Raw genomic sequence first — 17660 nt, 5'->3', positions numbered from 1 at the left:
CCACGCGCAGGCTCCGCGGCCATGGCTCACGGCCCCACCCGCTCTGCGGCATGTGGGATCTTCCCGCGCCGGGGCATGAACCCGTATCCCCTGCATCAGCAGGCGGACTCTCAACCACTGCGCCACCAGGGAAGCCCCTGTGAGGGATCATTTGAAAATCCCACTTTCCAGACTGGGGCTCAAAGAGAGGGGCAGTGCCCTGCCTCAGGTTGCACAGATGATCCAGGGGCTGGGGCTGCACTTCCAGGGGTAGGCTAGGCGTTTGAGGACACAGGGATTTGTGGAAGATAATAGGAGGGGCTCTGAGAGATAAAGGCTGTTGTCCCAGTTTACCTGGGCTGCCATGTCAACCAACTGGGGCAGCCTCAAATCCTGGCCCTCCCGGTCCTTGAGGAACTCCAGCAAGCTACCTGGGGAGGAGAACTCAAAAAATCAGCATCAAGACACTACTCCCAGCTCCAGGCTTGCCTTCTCTTGCTTGGCCTCACCCCTCTCCATGACTCCTCTCACATAGTTTGACCCCACCCCTTGCTCCCAGGCCTCTCACCCTAGATCCGCCCCCACTCAGGATTCTGCCGGGTGCCTCAACCCCTCACAGATCTCGCCCAGGCCCTACTCTCACAGACACCCTGATTCTGCCCCCGTCTCGTTTCTTCTCTTCCTCCATCCTCCCTAGAGAAGCCCCACTAAGACGTTGCCCCAGATCCTTTCTCATCACAGATCCCGCCTTCACTCGCCCAAGCTCCACCCACCAGCTGACCACCCACGAGGCTCCGCCCCCAGACAAAAGCTCCGCCCCAGGCAGGGCCCGCCCCCACTCCCAGCACTCCTGTGTTTTCACTCATTCTGGCTCCTCACTCGGACTCTGCCCATTGTTCCTCGTCCCATCCCAAGTCGCCACCCAAGTTCCTCCCCCAGAGACACGCACCTTAACTTCGCCCCAAATCCCGCCCTCCCAGACTCCGCCTCATGACCCCGCCCCTCACCGTGGCACAGGAATTCTGTCACGATGTAGATGGGCTCCTCCGACACCACTGCGTACAGCTGCACCAGCTTGTCATGGCGCAGCAGCTTCATGATCTGCGCCTCCGCCAGGAAGGCCTTCGGGGACATGGTGCCTGGCTTCAGCGTCTTCACCGCCACCTTCGTGCTGCCGTTCCATATGCCTGTCGGGCGCAAAGGCTTGTCAGGACCGGCTCGCCGCCGTCCCAAGCCCTCGCCCCTGCCTCGGGCCCCGGCCCCCGCTCCCAGGACCTCCGTACCCAGCCACACATCCCCGAAGCAGCCGGTACCCAGCCGCCGCTCGAGCGCGATGGAGCTGCGGCTGATCTCCCAGGCGTCCTTGGCCAGGCCCAGCGTTTGCGGCTTCACGGTGGTGCAGGCCGCCGTGAGCAGGTGGCACAGCCCATCGTTCACCTCTGGGCAGTGGGGGATTGGGAGGTTGGAGGTCAAAGGCAGGCCAGAATGGCCCACACATTCCTCATCCCACCGCAGCCCCCAAGATCAGTTATAAGGAACTAGGACACTGCTGAGGTCACAGGCCAGGGCAGAAGGCAACCTGGTCCACTGAGTAGGTGAACATGTTGGTGCCCAGGGAAGGAGGTGGCACCAGAGGGAGAGATGATCCCTGAAGGGATTGGGGGCCTTCGCATAAGAGGTGGCCTCCAGCTGGGCCTGACAGGCAGAAATGGATTTGGGAATTCCAGACAAAGGTGTGGACATGAAGCCCTCACCCTTCCACAGACCTATCCTTGGCCTAACCAACCAAAGCAGGAACCAGGCATGGATGCTAACCTTCCCCTCAACCCCACAGCTCATCCTCCAAGTCAGGTCCACTCAGTCTCCTACCCAGCTCAGACATTAGAGGGCATCTTTTGGCCATGGACAGCTTCATGCCTCAGTTTCCTCTGGAAACCTACAGAGCAGGGTCTTGGGCTGGGAGCCCGGATATTTGGGTTCTAGTTCTGGTCCAGCCACTACTGCTTTGGGAGCCCCTTCCCTTCTCTGGGCCTCAGCCTCAGCCGATTGGTTCAGGAATCTGAAGCACACGCCAGCCTTGAGGGCTGCCCTCACCAACGTAGTGCTGCACCAGCTCCTGTACCGAGTTGAACTGAGCCCTCGTGGTGATGTAGTAGCCACCTGTGTCCAGCTTGCGGATCTTGTAATGCTTCACGTGATCGCCTCTGGCCTGGTCCCAGTCCCGGATGGACAGGGAGTAGGCGCCTGTGGGCAAGCGTCACCTTTGGGCCTCTTTTCCTCCTCATCCCCAGTCTGGGAGCCCAGAGAGGCCCAAAAGGCTGGGGACTCTGAGGTTGGATGGCCACATCCCTTGAACCCAGTCCCAGTTTTAGCTCTGCCCCTCCAACCCTGTCCCAGTCGTGGCCCTGTCCCAAGCCCCACCCCACTGCTCCTAGCCTCCCCCTAATGGCTAGGCTTCCCTGTTGGGTGGGCAGTGGCTCAGCCCCACCTTTGGTGGTCTCGCTCTCTCGAATGAGAAAGGCCCCCCGGGGGTTTCCCGGGGAGAGCAGCTGCCTCTCTGTGTCCTTCCTCCCGATCTTTCCAAAGTACCACCTGTTGGGAGGGCAGGCAAGAGTCAGATATACCCAGTTCAACCCCCAACTCAGCCTCCTGGGAAAAGTCACCTCACTAGCCAAGATTCAGCCTGATGAGGAGGATCACAGAGAAGGCGAATGTAGAATGCCTGGTACACAGAAGGTGCCCAATAAAGCTTAGACTTCTCTTCACTCTCTGGGTTTCTCTTGAATTTAAATTGCTAGAACCCCGGTCATCAGTGACCTCATCAGGGTCCATCTCACTACTGCTCCTTCCATAGGCTCATTTACAGATGAGGAACTTGAGGCACAGAGAGGGGAACTGACCTGCCCACAGGGCTGGCTGATGAGCTCTACCTGAAATCCTTTGCCACCCACCCTACTTCTTTTCCCACCATCGCAGGCAATCTCTCAGATTCCTCTCCCCGCACACATCTCAAACCCTTTCCTCATTTGGCGTCCAGAACGACGCCCCTTCCTGCTTCTCTTCCCCTCTTTTTGACTGCTCCTACCCAGCTCTGACTGCTGATTTTCCTCCACTCTCTTAAATTTGGATGTTGTTCTAAGTCTCTACTTCAACCTCAGACCTCAAGCATTCCTGCTGTCTCTTGGATATTCTTCCTGGGACTGAACTGTAGCCTGAAACCAACTGTGAGAGTACACTGGGAGAGTCGAGGTGACCGTAGGTTGTCATAGAAGACTCAGATGTCATGTGATCACTAAATTGGCCTGTGACCATCTTGGGCTGAATTAAAAGGAGCATAGTTTTCAAATCAAGGGAGGTGGCAGTCTCAGTGAACTCTGGGACTGTCAATCCCTACCCGGGTACTACGCACAGTTTGGGGAAGAGGGAAAGGCATTGGCGAATAGCGTGTCCAGGAGGGCAGGCAGGGTGGGAAAGGAGAAACTGCTGAAGAACTATGCAGACAGAACACATTCCCAAGTTTTTTCAATGCTCTGCCCCCACTCACACCCATGACATTAGCTACTTCCTTAATAATTGACATAATCATAACAGCACTTATTTTGTGTCAGGCTCTGCTGTTATACATATATGTATGCATTTAATTCTTATAACAACACTGTGAAGTAGGTACTATTATTAACCCCCATTAGACAGACGAGAACATTGAAATGCCTAGTGGTTAAGCAACTTACCCACAGCCACTCGACTCTTAAGCTGTGCTGCCAGAATAGGAACCCAAGCTGTCTGCTCTAGGGCATGCGCTCTTGACCATGACACTGTTCTTAACCATGACACTGCACGGAGTGCCTCTCTGAACTTCACAACACTGCCGCCGAGATGTGGACCCCTAAACCTCTCACCTTCTGCCTCATCACCTCTCCTCTCCTCCATGCCTCCTACCACCCTCTCCAGATGAAGGCCTCATCCCCTTTGAGCTCAGGACCCCGTTCACTCCCATCTGCTCAAGGACACCTCTCCCCCACCGACCAGCCCCCATCTGCAGCCTCTCCATCCCACCACCAGCCTCTACATATGCCCACATTTCTTCCTTCCCCAAAGGAAACCGTTCTAAGCTCTATCTTGCCATCAACATTCTGCTATATCTCTCACCTTCCTTCACTTGAAAAAGCACTTCACACTTGGGTCTCTACTTCCTCACCTCCCACTCCCTCCCAGGCTCTGCTGTCTGGCCTCCACCCCCACTTCACATGGAGAGATCTCTCACCAAGGTCACCCCCATTGCCAAATCCAGTGGCAGCCTCTGACACTCCCTCTCTTGTTTCCTGAAACCTCCCCTCCGCCCTCTTGGCTGTTCTGACTTAGCCTGGCCTGGTTTTCCAACAGCTCTTTCCAAAGTTGGGTCCTAGGGCCAATCTCTTTCTCACTCTTCTCCCTCTTCCTTCACTCCCCTGTGCAGCTCTATTTATCATCTCCACTCTGAAGAGTCCTGCCACCCCAGCCCAGGTGTGCCCTCTGCAGGAGCCACAGCAAACAAACTAAGGAGCCTTAGTTCTAATGAGAATAAGATGCCCCTTCCTCTGGGCTAATTCATGGGCATGGCTTGGCATGGGCTGGGCACCTCGCATACAAAGCACAACCTAATCTAATTGCTGGCCGTCTCTTCCATGTGGGTGTTCCTCTCCACGAATTCAACCTAACAAGCCCGCTCATGTATCTGTACCTGCTCCTGTGTTCCCCACTTTAGCAAATGGCACCCACTCAGTTCCCCAAGAAGGTTCTGGGTCACCCTGGATTCCTCCCACTCCCCACAGCCCAATGGCAAATCAGTCACCAAGTCCTGGTGACTCCCATTCTGCCGTCTCTCCAATCTTTACTTTTCCCATATATGTATGTATACGTGAGGCTAGTAAAGAGCTTTTACGAGCCTCAGTTTCCTCATCTGTAAAATGGCACAATAATAATATCCATAGTGTTACTGTGAGAATTAAATGAATCTAGATAGGTAAAGTATCTGTCACGGTATCTCAACTACATCAAGATACTCCATAAATGATACTTCCCTGATTCCTCAATAGAATTAATTCTAAGTAATGCCCCCTTCCATCTGTTTAGCACTTTACGATTTTTTTTAAAGCTCATAAACTGTTGTTATCTCCGAGAAGAGATATATATATATATATATATATATATATATATATATATATATATATATAATGCTTAGCAAATGTAGCCAGACTATCTGGGTTCAAACACCAGCTCCACCTACTTACTAGCCATGTGAACTGGGCAGGATATTTAATTTCTCTGTGCCTCAGTTTCCTCATTTGTAAAATAGGATTCTATTAGTTTCTAACTTTGTTAATGCACAGGAAGCACTTTGAATAGTGTCCAGAACATAGTACATGCTAGATAATATTTACCTACTCTTAGTGTCATCATTATTATCTTTTTATTCTCACAAAGATCTTACAGAATTACAGGTAAGGAGACAGGCTCAGAGTGGAGCTGTGACTTGCCCAAGAGGTGGCCTTGAGTCTGGACTCCAGGGTCCCGTCTGTAAGGCTGGCCTCCCCCCAACCCCTACTTACTCTTCAGCCTGGATGGAGTCCACAGGGGCCACGTAGTTGCTGGGAATGTAGCCAGTTTGTCCAGAGCTGAGGGACCGAGCCTCCCACCAGTCACCCTCGCTGAAGGCACAGAACAGGCGGTGGCGTTGGCAACCCAGCCCCTGGGGCACCATGGGGCCAGGCAGGGTCACACCGAGGATCAGGTGGACACTGGCCCTGCCAACCCCTCACCTTGGGTACACACCCTCCCCAAGGCTTTCGTCTGTTCTACCCCCAGCCACTGCAGCTGCCCTGGGAGCTTTTCCCCGCTGAAGGACTAGGTTTGGGGACATCTGGGCCTCCTGGCTTTCTTTTCTGGCACTTCAGCTGGGCTGGGGTTTGGGCGGGCAGTGGACAGCTAACTAGGTCACTTCTCCATTAAAAACCCCTCCAATGGCTCTATTTCCTTCTTGATAAAATCCAGACTCCTCAAGATGGCTTAAAAAGCCCTGCAGAATCTGCTCCCACCCACGTCTCCAGGATCTGCTCTCTCTGTTCTGCACTTCATACTTTATGGCCCACCTATACTGAACCACTTGGTGGTTTCCAGAAGTCATCATTTAGTTTCATTCTCTCTAGTTTCATTCTCTCTCGCTCTCTCTTCCTTTTTTCTCACCCCTTCTTTCCATGTCTATTCATTTTTCTAGTCTCAGCTTAGAAATCACTTCCAGAAAGGCTGCCCTGATCACCACTACCCTGGAGACCATGGTTGGTGTTCTTTCTGTGCCCATAGTTCCTCAGGCTTCCCCTACATAGTAGCAATCACCCCGGCTTGCGATTGTCAAGTATCCCTCCCCAACGAGGCTAGAGCTTCCTGAGGACAAGGACCAGGTAGGATTCCTCTCTGGGTCCTGCTTCCAGTCCAGGCCATGTCCTGAGCTGGGTGGCCTGATCACTTACATGTTGTTCAGGATGTGGAACTTCTCGCCCTTGGCGAAGGTGAGGTCATCCTCTGTTCGGGCCTCATAGTCATAAAGGGCGATGAAGAGGGTCACCCCAGTCCCTGCAGAGTCAGGGCTACTCATCAGGGGGCACCACAGGGGCTGCAACCCCAGAGTCCTGTTCCACAGCCGGGCACTGTGCCTCCCCACTGCTGCAGTGCACTGGATCGCAAAGGTCTTTGGAATCCAGTGGATTTCTGCTTTGGACATGGATTCAGGACACACACACCTTCAAGCCCATCCCTCTCCGCTTGGGGACCCCTTGGGGAGTCGCTTCTGCTCTCCCCCACCAAGCAGACTACCCTCCGGCATCTGTCATCAGAGTCCTTCTCTCAGACTGGGAACAGAACTATGTCTCCCCCTCAGACTAGGGTTTCTGAGGGTAGGGCTGTACATACTCCCTCAGACTGTGCGCTAAAAGCAGGACAAGTCCAGGTCTCTCCTTCCCCTAGGTCCTGCCAGGGCCCAGTCAGTGCCTGACTCCAGCCCATTGGACTCACCTGAGATGCCCCTGATGGTGCCCCCATTGAGGAAGGCGGGGCTGGCGGGCTGAGGGGAGAAGTTGTTGTAGTTGGGGATATGGGCGAAGGAGGATGCAGGCCGGCCCTGAGTAGGGGCAGGGCCATAGCGGTCTGCAGCCCCGAAGCCCCTGAAGTCCTCTTCCAGGCCACCATCCTCCTTGGGCCCCGGCTCCAACTTCTTGCAGAACACACAGCCCATTCCACGTGCCCTGCTATAGAACGGGGGCATGCTTCACTTGGGGCCCCTGCCAGATATGCCGCCCTAGGCACACATGCACGCACGCTTGCACACACACACTCACACAGGCATGCAGCTTCCTCTCTCAGGCCTGGAGTAGGGGGTGTCCTCCCTAGTGAGGGATAAAGGTGGGGCAGGGCCACCATTGCGTCCACCCCCCCAGCTGCCTTAGTGTGTGTGGAGAGAGTATGTGTCTCCTCCACGGGGCTGGTTTTCTGCTTCACGATGTTGCTGTGTTCATTTACATATTTTTGTCTCCTAGTGCTTCAATGTGTTGGGTTTCCGTGATTCCGTCAGAGTGCTTGTGTGTGTATCTCTGAGTATTTGTGAGTTTGCTGGTGTGTGTGTGTGTGTGTGTATGTGCAGCCTTTTGTGAATGTCTGCATTTGTGTGTGTATGTGAGTGTGTGTATGAGTGTCTGTATGTTCACTGCATGTGATGACTCTGTGTGTTCATGTCTGTATAAGTATTACGTATGCGTGTGTTTCTGTGTGAGCGTGCATGTGCGTGCCTGTGTGTGTGTGTGTGTGACTGTGCATGCAGGTGGGTGTGTGTGAGTGGGTGCCTCTGTATCTGTGTGTCACGACTGTGTGCATAGCCCTGAGTGGGAGTATTTGTGCCTGTCTGCATGTGTGTATCTGTGTGTGTAGGTCTGTGTAAGTAGGTGTGCATGTCTCTGTGGGTATGTGTGTGTCTCTGTGTGTGTGTGTATGTCTATGTATCAATGTTTGTGTGGAAGTGTGTGTGAGGGCTGTGTGCCTGCACCTGGAGCTTCCCTGCAGAGGGGGATCAAGGCCATTTCCTGTCGTGGGTCCAGCCTCTGGCCTTTCAAGCTGCCTCATTCCGGCTCCCCCATCCGTTACCTAGCAACAGGGTCCTTGTAGGAGGAGGGGGCTGTGAGGAATCGTGGGGCCCAGAAAGGCCACCCCTACCCCATTTCCTGACCCTGAGAGCCCTCGGTCCCCATTCCTTCCACTCACCCCTCGGGCCCCTACTCCTGGATCAGTGGGGCTGCGGCATAGTCCTTGGGAGGGGCCAGAGACCTGAAGGCGAGACAGAGGACACGGAAGGTGAAGTCTCTGCCAGTCTTCCTGCAGCCAGATGCCAGCGCCTGTCTTCTCCAGGAAGCCAGGGGGCCTGGGCTCGGCCCTCGCGTGCCTTCTGCCTTCATTTTCCTTCCCACAGCCCCGGCTCACTTATACATCCACCCTCAGACAGGACACACCACCACACCAGCCCTCTCGCACTCATATCCACCTGACACACCAACACATAGAGTAGCACCCACGGCAGCACACAGTCACACACCAGTACTCACGGCGCACGCTTGCGTGAGTGTGCTCACCAGCACTGCCACACACCAACACAACTAACTCTCACACGAGCCCAGGCTCTGACGCATGGTAGCACACACAGGCACACACGCGCCACAGGCTGCCTCTCAGGCTAACAGACTCGTACACTCACACACTAGTATCTTTGGGTGAGACCCATGTCTCTAATAGGATTTCTGTCAAGCCCTGCTCAGTTCACTACAGGCCTCTGGTCACTGTCTCCTAAAAACAAGCCCAGCCTCCGGGTGCTGCCTCTGTTCCCACCCTGGGCTGGGTAAACCCTGGCAACCCCAGGACTATATCTGGTAGCTGAGTGCAGGTGGACACCCACCTCCAGAGGTTGTTCTTATCCCCACATCAGGGAAAGGCTCAGGTCAGAAGCCAGAGCCACCAGGGTCCCTTGGGGAACCCCTAAGTGAGCCAAGCCTTTCCTGGTAGCTGTGTCCTCTGAGTGACACGGCAGGCAGGTCATTGAGCAAGGGCTCTCCACGCCCCTGCAGAAACTCTGCCATTACAACACTCAGAGAGGAACTGCTGGGGAGAGGGCTCGGTTTCCTCAGATACAAGAGGAATGCAGAGTTCTAGGGTGGGACCAACCCAGTGAACCCTGATTTCTCCCAGAGGGGCCCAGGGATCCTTGGGACAGGTGCCCGGTCTTGCCTTTCTCAACTCCCAAGTCCAGTTCCCTTTATGGATACCCTCCACCCTCTTCTCTATGGGTTCTGCCCCTCCTACCCAGCACTACTCACTTCTGCCAGGAAGCCTTCCTGGATCCACTGGATCCAGCTGCTTAGCCGATGGTTCTGTCACATCAGTGCCCTGACCCCCACTCTAGACCCACCAACCTGTCTCATGCTCCACTGTAACCGTTCTCCTGTGTGTGTGTGTCGGGGGTGGGGGTGACACCCATGTGGCGAACCGTGAGGCAGGCTGTGGTTTGAGCCCCAAAATAGGCCCTGTTCACCAAGCCATTGCCGAGATCTTCACCTCAGGACCCCTCCCCTGGGGTGAAGCCACTGTCTGAAGGGCTACAGGGCTGGTTAGGCTCAGGGAGAGAATAGACGTGGAGGTGGGGGCATCTAGAGCCAAGGGAGGGGATTTCAGGCACTGAGGAAACAGATGGGGGTAAGATGAAAACAAAGCTTAGAGGGTGAGAATGGAGGTCTTCTCACAGGAAGACACATTGCACATCTCAAACAACACAGAGCCCTACACGCAGGTCTGCACGGCCTTCCCGACACCTTCTCAGACGCACACACGTCACCTCAGCTACACGTAGCGCCTCACACAGAGACTCTGAGCTCCTCTGTACAGGTTGACAGATGCAGACATCTGTGAATAGACACACACCTTCAGCCCTCACCCATCTACACACACACACACACACAAACACACACACACACACACACACACACACACGGCCTCTCCCAAAGAATAGCATATGGAGGATTTATAGCACTTTCTCTGTGCCAGCCACTGCATTCAACGCTTTATATATATTACCTCATTTTATTCTCACGACAACTCTACGAGGTAAGTATTATAATTATTGATAAGGCACCTGAGGCACAGAGAGGTTTAGAAACTTGCCCAAGGTCACACAGATGATGTACCCTGGCGTTTGGTTCCAGGATCTGAACCACTTCTCTCCATTGCCTGGTCACAGACACAGATGATTACAGCCATTCCTGCAAGCATGCACAGGTGCACGGAGCCCCCAGAGGGAAACCCAGAGATATATGTAGCTCCCCCATCCCTGAGTCACGGACCCACACAGAGCTCCCCTCTGTAAGAGATACAAACTTAATACAACCTCTTGGGCCCCACTTAGATACAATGCGGCCACTTCCAACAATACACAGGTACCTGTTACCACAATGTTTTCAAATCAGCCTAAGGGGAGCCCAGAATTCTGCATGCCTGGAGTGGAACGTGGGTTCAGAAACTGTCAGCTTCCGAGAAGGAGGCGGAAGGCTCTGTGGGCTTAGGGAGAGCCCTGGCAAGGCAGCGGGGGCAGGGGTGAGGGTATCCTGGTATACTGACTCTTAAAAGAAAAGGGGGGAAAAGGGCCCTGATTTGTAGCAGTTGCTGATTTCCATGGTGTAAATATTCCCACCATGGCTTATTTCAAGTTACTGAAGTGACTTCCTGAACACTGGGCTGGAAAGCGATTCGCAGAATCAGCTCCCAAGAGCCAGTACCAGCTAGCTAGCTCCAGCATATCACTGCCAGAAAGAAACAAAGAGAAGAGACAGACAGAAATGAGAGGTAGAGAGAAAGAGAGGGACAGAGACGGAGAAAGAGAGAGGCAGAGACAGAGAACTAAAGAGCTAAAGATAGGAAAAAGAGAAAGGGAGCAGGTAGGGTCCTCTCTGCTTGGCATCTGCATGAAAATAGCCCCCCAGGACTCTTTGTCCTCACCTAGCTCTGATCTCAACTACCAGCCACCAATTCCTAGGAGGGTAATTTGACTTACTAAAAGTCACCCGGGGGTAGGGGCAATAACTATTAGTTTTAAAATGTTCATTTATTAAACACCTACTCAGTGCCTGACATTGTGCCAAGCAATTCCCATGATTGATCTCATTTAGTGACCCTATGAGGTAGGTTTTATTTTTACCCCTATTTTACAGATAAGGAAGCTGAGTCACAAAGGTGTTAAATAACTTCCCTAAGATTAGCTACATAGCAAGTAAGGGGAAGCTAAAATGCAACCCCAATCAATTTGGCTCCAAAGCCCAGCATAAACAATGTTGTATTTTGAAGTCCTTGTGAAAGCAATAATGTATGTACCTTAATGAGCACCTACAGTGTGCCAGGCCCTGTGCTACATGCCCTGAATTCTCATTACAGCCCAGCGAGGGGAAGTGACCTGCCCAGGGTCTCTCAGGCAATCACTGATTTTCATAGCTCTTAGAATCTGAATCCAGGTCTCTCTTTTCTCAGTGCTGATCTAGGCTGCCTGCTAACACCAGAAAGGCACTAGCTCAGAGAAAGGCTACAAGTGTTCTGGTCACTGAAGGGAGTTGAGTCTGTTAATAAACATGCCTCTTGAACATCTGGTTGACAGGAGTTGGCTTCCAAAGTCTGATCTGGATCAAAATCAGGTTGTGGATGTCAGAGCTGAGGTCCAGTCCTGGACCATGTTGTTCCCACCTTCAGCATCTCCCTCTGTGTGGTCCTACCCAGCTCTGGGGCTTTGGGTGAATAACGTGAGCCCTCTGAGCCTCAGTTTTTGCATCTGTACCTTCTGTGCAGTTGTTGGGAAGGCTCTTGCCCCGTGTGGCTGAGTGAGGCTGAGAACCATATGCTAGAATGGCCCCCAGGGACCATTTATCAGTCTACCTCCCTCTTGTGTGTAGGGGGGAAGTGACTTGCTGGAGGTCAAACAGCCAGACAGGGGATTCAAAGCCAGGATTATTAATTTGGGTCCAGAGTTCTGTTCCCAGCTATGCTCTCCAAAGCCTGAGCAGGAAGTCATTCTGTCCCTGACTGGTGAATGTCATATTTCTTACCCAGCTCCTGGCCAACTGATCACACCACCCCTGCCATATGGCAGCTGGCCACCCAGCAGGGAACCTGCCTCCCTCCCACCCCTACTCCTGGACATAGAAGGCCCAGGCTCACCCATCTTTCTTGAGGTCCATACTTGCCAACGCCACATCAGGGCTTTGATGTAGACACAGGACGTCCTGTGGGATCTGAAGACAGATTTCGCCTCAAATTCTACCCTGCCTGACAACTAGCTTGAGACATTGGGCAAGTCAGTTCACTTCTCTCTGAGCTGCAGTTTCTTTGTCTAGAAAATAGGAATCTAAATCTCTACCTCATGGGGTTGCTTCTGCACGTCAACTGTGGTCAAGCCCCTGAAAGCAGAGGGCACTCAGTAGTTGCTCAGTGAACTTTCACTTCTGTTCCCTTCCCTTGAGGAAGCCCCCTCCAAGGCTGAGGGAGGAGGAGTGGCAAGGCTGAGAAGAAAGAGAAGTGCTCTGGGTGAGGCGGGAGGGCTGAGCTGACCCAGCTGCCTGGGGGATTTCACCAGGAGGGAACTAGGACTGAACAGCAGCAGGAAACCACCATCCAGCAAGAGTTCCGGCTCCTCCTCAGGGCTCTGGGCTGGCCAGGGGCAGGCCCAAGTCTCAGCCCCGCCGCACCCCATCCCTCACCAAGGCCTGACACCCCTGATGAAGGCTTCCACTCCTCACTGGGACCCTCCACCCCTCACTGGCTCTAGTGCCCTTACTGAGCCCCCATCTCCCTCACTGAGGCCCTCACCTCTCATAGAACCTCCAACCATCTCGCACCTTTCCTGCTTGAGGCCTTACCACCCCCAGCCCTGAACACCCAGGGGCTAAGAGGACATACCAGAGTCTGACTCTGCCATCCCGGTAGGGCCAGGTGCATGCAGGTGGGAGAGGGGCCACACACACTTTCCCCTCCACATGGCCCTGAGGGCATCAGCTGAATTTTCTCCATTTCTTGTGGGTAAAAGTGGTTTCTCATCTGTTGCTGAAAACCTACCCATTAGCCTCTAAAACAGGGGTCTTGAGAGAATTGAGATTCTTGGGGGATGGGAGCCACGGGTGGTCCAGGGGGAGCTGAGGGAACTGGAGCCTAGATTCCACTGTATGGCCAGACTTCCCCGGGGTCCCATGGTAGCCCAGCCTGGTCTGCTCTGTGCAGGAAGAGCCCTGGCTCCTCCTTCCCCAGTTCTGGGGTCTCCCTACCCATCCTCCCCAAAGTCTGGCCACTTCGTTTGCCACGTCAGCCCCAGGTGGCTGCAGAGAACACCCACCCAAACACCCACATATATGCTCACATGCTCATGTTCATTCACTTAAAGCCCAAAGCATGCCCACAGACACTCTCCACCCTCACTCATCACTCCATACCCACTGGGGAGCAGGAGCCAGCCATGCAGCCCAGGAACCCCACACCTTCTTCCATCACTCCCCTCCTCACCCACTCCCCTCTCCAGAGGGCTACGTGGGATTTGGTAGGGTTGGGGGGGGGAACGCAGACCTCATCTCTGGCTACTTCCTTCACCACATCAGGGACAGGATGCCCTGGACTCTGGGTCCCTACTGCTGGCCTGTCAGTTCTTCACTCCCAAACCTCCATCTTCGCATCTTAGAAGTGGGAACAGAGCCCTGCTCTCCCACCACCACACACAGATGGAAGGATGCCAAAGGACTCAGGGATCACTGGTTTCAATAAAATGAAGTTTCCATAAAACGCATATTCTTGAACTTTGTATTATTTGGAATTGAGAACGGCAAAACTTGCTGACAAACCAGTGCTTATACCATGAACATAAACACAAAAAATAGCAAAAAATGGGGGGGGGTGTGGGGGTGTGGGGGACATATCTCAAACCTGCTGACTTTCCCAATATGGGGCCTCAACAGACCCACAAACATTTATTCCACTAGAAGTCAGCTGTGTGCTGGTTTCTGGAGGCCCCCGTCAGGCTTTTTGGTCCCGCTCCATGCTTTTGAGAAAGTGAAGGGGTGATAAGTCTTAACCCCTCCAGCACACTGGGCAAAAACTGCTTTTTGCACCTGGTTCTCATGACTGGGGATGAGGTGGGGGATGGGTGCTGGGTAGGGGCAGAGATAATGTCCTACATAATTCAAATGAGGAAAATGAGGCCCAGAGAAGCCCCATAACTTGCTTAAAGTCACACAGCAGTCAAGGTCCCAGTCTGGCTAAGTCCCTGAGAATGCAGATTCCCCACCTCAGGATCCCTGAACACTGGGCATCATTGCCTTACTCCTCTGTCCCGCAGGCCGCCCCCTACTGAAGACCCAAAATGGCGGGGGAGGAGGGGACCAAAGGGGGCACCGCGGGCGTTGAGTCCTGCTGCAGCCAAGCGCTGGGCTCGCTCTCTCCGCCCTCTTGTTGCCATGGAGACAGCCCCTCCCTGCAATCGCGGTCAAAGGCAGGATTTCCGTCGGGGCGGCCAGCAATTCCCGGATCCCGAGAGGAACGTGGACCGAGACCGCCACCGCGGGCGGGGAGGGGGCACCCAGAGAGGCCCATCCCTGCCGAGGGCGGGGACTTCCCCAGGAAACGGGAACCCACGCCTCCAGCAAGTTGAAGGAGTCCCCTAGCCAACGGGGACCCGCCCACCTGTGCTGGGCGGGAGAGTCTAGGGGGCTGCAGCGTGGCAGCCTCCCCTCCCTTCCCAGCTACAGACTTCGCCCCCAACTTCTGCCGATTCCGGATAGGGGGACTTTCTGGACCCCCGAAATTGCGCCCCACGTTTTTGCGTCCTCCAGAAATGGTTCTCCTTGACCCCTTTCTGGCAAACTCCCTCACCTGATTCTCCCAGGCCCCCCACCTAGTAGTTCCTCTCTTCCAGACCCCTCAGCTTCTCCCCAAATTCTCGCTTTCAAGGTTCCCAGGCCCTTGTGGGGGTCCCCTCAGTCTCCCTCCCCCGACTCAGCCCCCTTCCCAAATTCTGTCTCTACAGGTTCCCTCCGTTTTCCCCACCAGACCATTTTTGGGGGTCCTTTTAGTTTACTTTCCCCATATTCCCTCATCCCCCTCCCCAAATTTTTCCAGTTTCACTCTCCAGGACTCCTCGGTTTTCCTTTTTAGGCTCTTTTCAGAGCGGGGTCGCTTTGGCCTTCAACTCCCTCAGCAGTCCTCCCCAAGTTCACGTCCCCCCACTCCCCAGCAGCCCGGACCCTGGGGCCTAGGGCGGGCTGGGGGCGGGGCACCGCCTGCCCATCCAGCCCCACCTGACTGCACCTACCTGGTCCCCGGGGACACCGCTTCTGACCGACCCCGGGGCTAGCCAGCCGGGGCTCCCAGCAGCCACAAGTACCGACGGGGGAGGGGGCGAGAAAACTGGGGTGCTGCCCGCCTCTGACCGCCGCCCCCTCTGGGCAGAGAGGAGGAAGCAGCCTTGGACTTCTCTTATTGCAGCCGCAGCGGCGCGGTGGCGGAGGCGACGGGGAGAACTTGCAGTCACGCCCCAGCCCCAAGCCAGCTGCCCGCAGCGGGGAGGGGCCCTCAAATCCCAGGCCCTCCCGCCCCCATTTCCCACCTCCCCCCGCGTTACCGCGGCTCGGCTTTCCCAGGCCTCCCCCTGCACCCTGGCTCCTGTCCCCAGACCTGAACCCCCAGCACAACCTTCCCAAGACCCCCTCCAAAGGGGCAGGTTCCTCACACCCAGAAGCACCTGCTCTTTTAGAATCATGGCATTTGAGGTTAAGAGGGGCTTTTCTCTATCACTGCCCCACCCCCCTTCTGCAGCTGAGAAAACTGAGGACGAGATGCGGACAGACCTTAACCCAAATTCTCACAGCCAGTTGACCTCAGACTGCTGTCACCAGGGCCACTTCGGGTCCAGTCACCACACCTTGCCATCCTTGGGGACTGAGCGCTGGGGAGGCAGGGGTCTAGGACGGTGCAGAGCAGCAGACCACCCTTCTCTTAGGAAACTGCTTTTCAGAGGGTCAGTCGCTGGGCTACACTGAGGAAGCAGGGAGCTGTCAAGCCTCCTGCACACACCCAAGTTCTAGAAAAACTGAGTAGCATCTTCTATCACAGTTCCAGCCTTTCCAACGATCAGGGGTCCCTGACCTCCCCTCAACCTGGGGTTCAATCACCCCTCCCACCACTATTACTTCTTCAGCCTTCAGCCAGGACCAGGAGAATCCCTCCTGTCTGGGGAGGAAGAGATGTGTGTGGGAGGGCTGTTTGGTGGAGAAGTATGTGTGTTGGGATATAGTGGGGAGGCAGGGAGCGTGTGTAAGAACAGGTGTGTGTGTGTGTGTGAGTGTGTGATTGGAGGCAATGAGTGTGATGACTGCAATTTTGGAATCAACAACTGGGACACATTATGCAGGCACATGTGCTTCTGTGTATGAGCAGGGATGCGTTTGAATGCCTGTGTGTGCCTGTGCACATGCGTGGGCTCACGTGTGTCTCAATATGCTTGCGGGGTGGCAGAGAACAGTGGGGTGCAGGTAAGAATGCCTTTCTCTTAGGATAATGGGAGGAAGGATGGGGGGGGAGGAAGACACAGGGGAGGGGGTGGAGGTGCAGGGACTTGGGAAGGGTGGCATCACCCTGGCTGGACAGCATCACCTCCGCCATCAAGCACTCCCTGACTGGCTATTGTCCCACCTGTTCAGTTAACAAACAAACATTTATCATTGCCTGTCAGGTGTCAGGCTTCGGAAGCACAGACATGAAAGAGACTAGTCCCATCCCTGGGGATCCCCCAATCTATCAGGCTCTGTCATCCTTCAAGGGCTGGCTTCTTATCCCCAGCTGAGCACTCAGGATCATTTTCCTGGGGTGTGGGGTGTGGGATATGTTTTCCTCAAGGCCAAGGACTAGACCTGGCTCCTGGCAATGCCCCTGGAGCCCAGGCAGGGCCTGGCACAGAGAGGCAGGTTCTCTGGGTACAGGAGTGCATGAATCAATCAAGGAGCAAAGGCATTAACAGGTAAACAAATGAAAGCCCAATGAAAAAATAAACGACTGAATGTAAGAATTAAAGAATGAATGAAAATATTCAAGAATCAATGAATAAGCAAATGAACAGAACTATCTTGGATTCTGTGGTCAGTCGTTATGGTGCCCCTTCGCCAAGCCCTGCCCTGTCTTGCCGCCCTCCAGTGTGTTTGCCTGGAAAGCCCCAGGCCTGCAGCAATCCAACCATTCACCTTCTCTGGGTGAGGAGGAGAAAGCCACCTGCCAGACAGACAAGAGTTACAGCTCCCAGATTCAAAGGACGCTAACCAGGCCCAGCAACCCTCCGGTGTGTTTCTTAGTAAGCTGGCCCTGTATGTCTGCCCAGATGACCAGTTCACGCCCTTTCTTCTGCCCTCCCCCTTCCCACCCTTTTTCCCCCTTCCCTACTTGCACTCTACATCCTCCCACCTTTTTAGGACTTCACGCCTTCTGTAACCTCCTCTCCTGCACCATGTCTTTCCCTCTCCAAAGAATTATCCTCTCAGCATACAAACAGCTTCTAGAATTTCCCATTAAAAAAGAAAAAAACCCCAAAAACCTTCCCTTAG

General features: G+C 54.3%; 1 protein-coding gene across 2 annotated transcripts in view; it reads right to left on the bottom strand.

Annotated features, from left to right (window-relative positions):
* The window catches only part of FGR (FGR proto-oncogene, Src family tyrosine kinase), a 17820-nt gene extending 2288 nt beyond the window's left edge, over positions 1-15532 (bottom strand). The window contains exons 1-10 of one of the 2 annotated variants that reach the window (XM_028483766.1): positions 15380-15532; positions 8266-8328; positions 7027-7259; positions 6486-6588; positions 5568-5666; positions 2468-2571; positions 2074-2223; positions 1263-1418; positions 987-1166; positions 334-410 (exon numbers count right to left, since the gene is read on the bottom strand). In XM_028483766.1, the coding sequence (XP_028339567.1) occupies positions 334-410; positions 987-1166; positions 1263-1418; positions 2074-2223; positions 2468-2571; positions 5568-5666; positions 6486-6588; positions 7027-7246 (1089 nt within the window). In that variant the 5' untranslated portion in view covers positions 7247-7259; positions 8266-8328; positions 15380-15532. The remainder of the gene's footprint in view (positions 1-333; positions 411-986; positions 1167-1262; positions 1419-2073; positions 2224-2467; positions 2572-5567; positions 5667-6485; positions 6589-7026; positions 7260-8265; positions 8329-15379) is intronic. The other variant, XM_028483767.2, reaches the window with a different exon arrangement.
* Positions 15533-17660: the final 2128 nt, after the last annotated feature.

This window comes from Physeter macrocephalus, unplaced genomic scaffold (genome assembly GCF_002837175.3).
Source record: "Physeter macrocephalus isolate SW-GA unplaced genomic scaffold, ASM283717v5 random_67, whole genome shotgun sequence".
In the NCBI taxonomy this organism is placed as follows: domain Eukaryota; kingdom Metazoa; phylum Chordata; class Mammalia; order Artiodactyla; family Physeteridae; genus Physeter; species Physeter macrocephalus.
The sequence above is the reverse complement of the archived record's forward strand: the minus strand, read 5'-3'. Positions and strand labels throughout refer to the sequence as shown.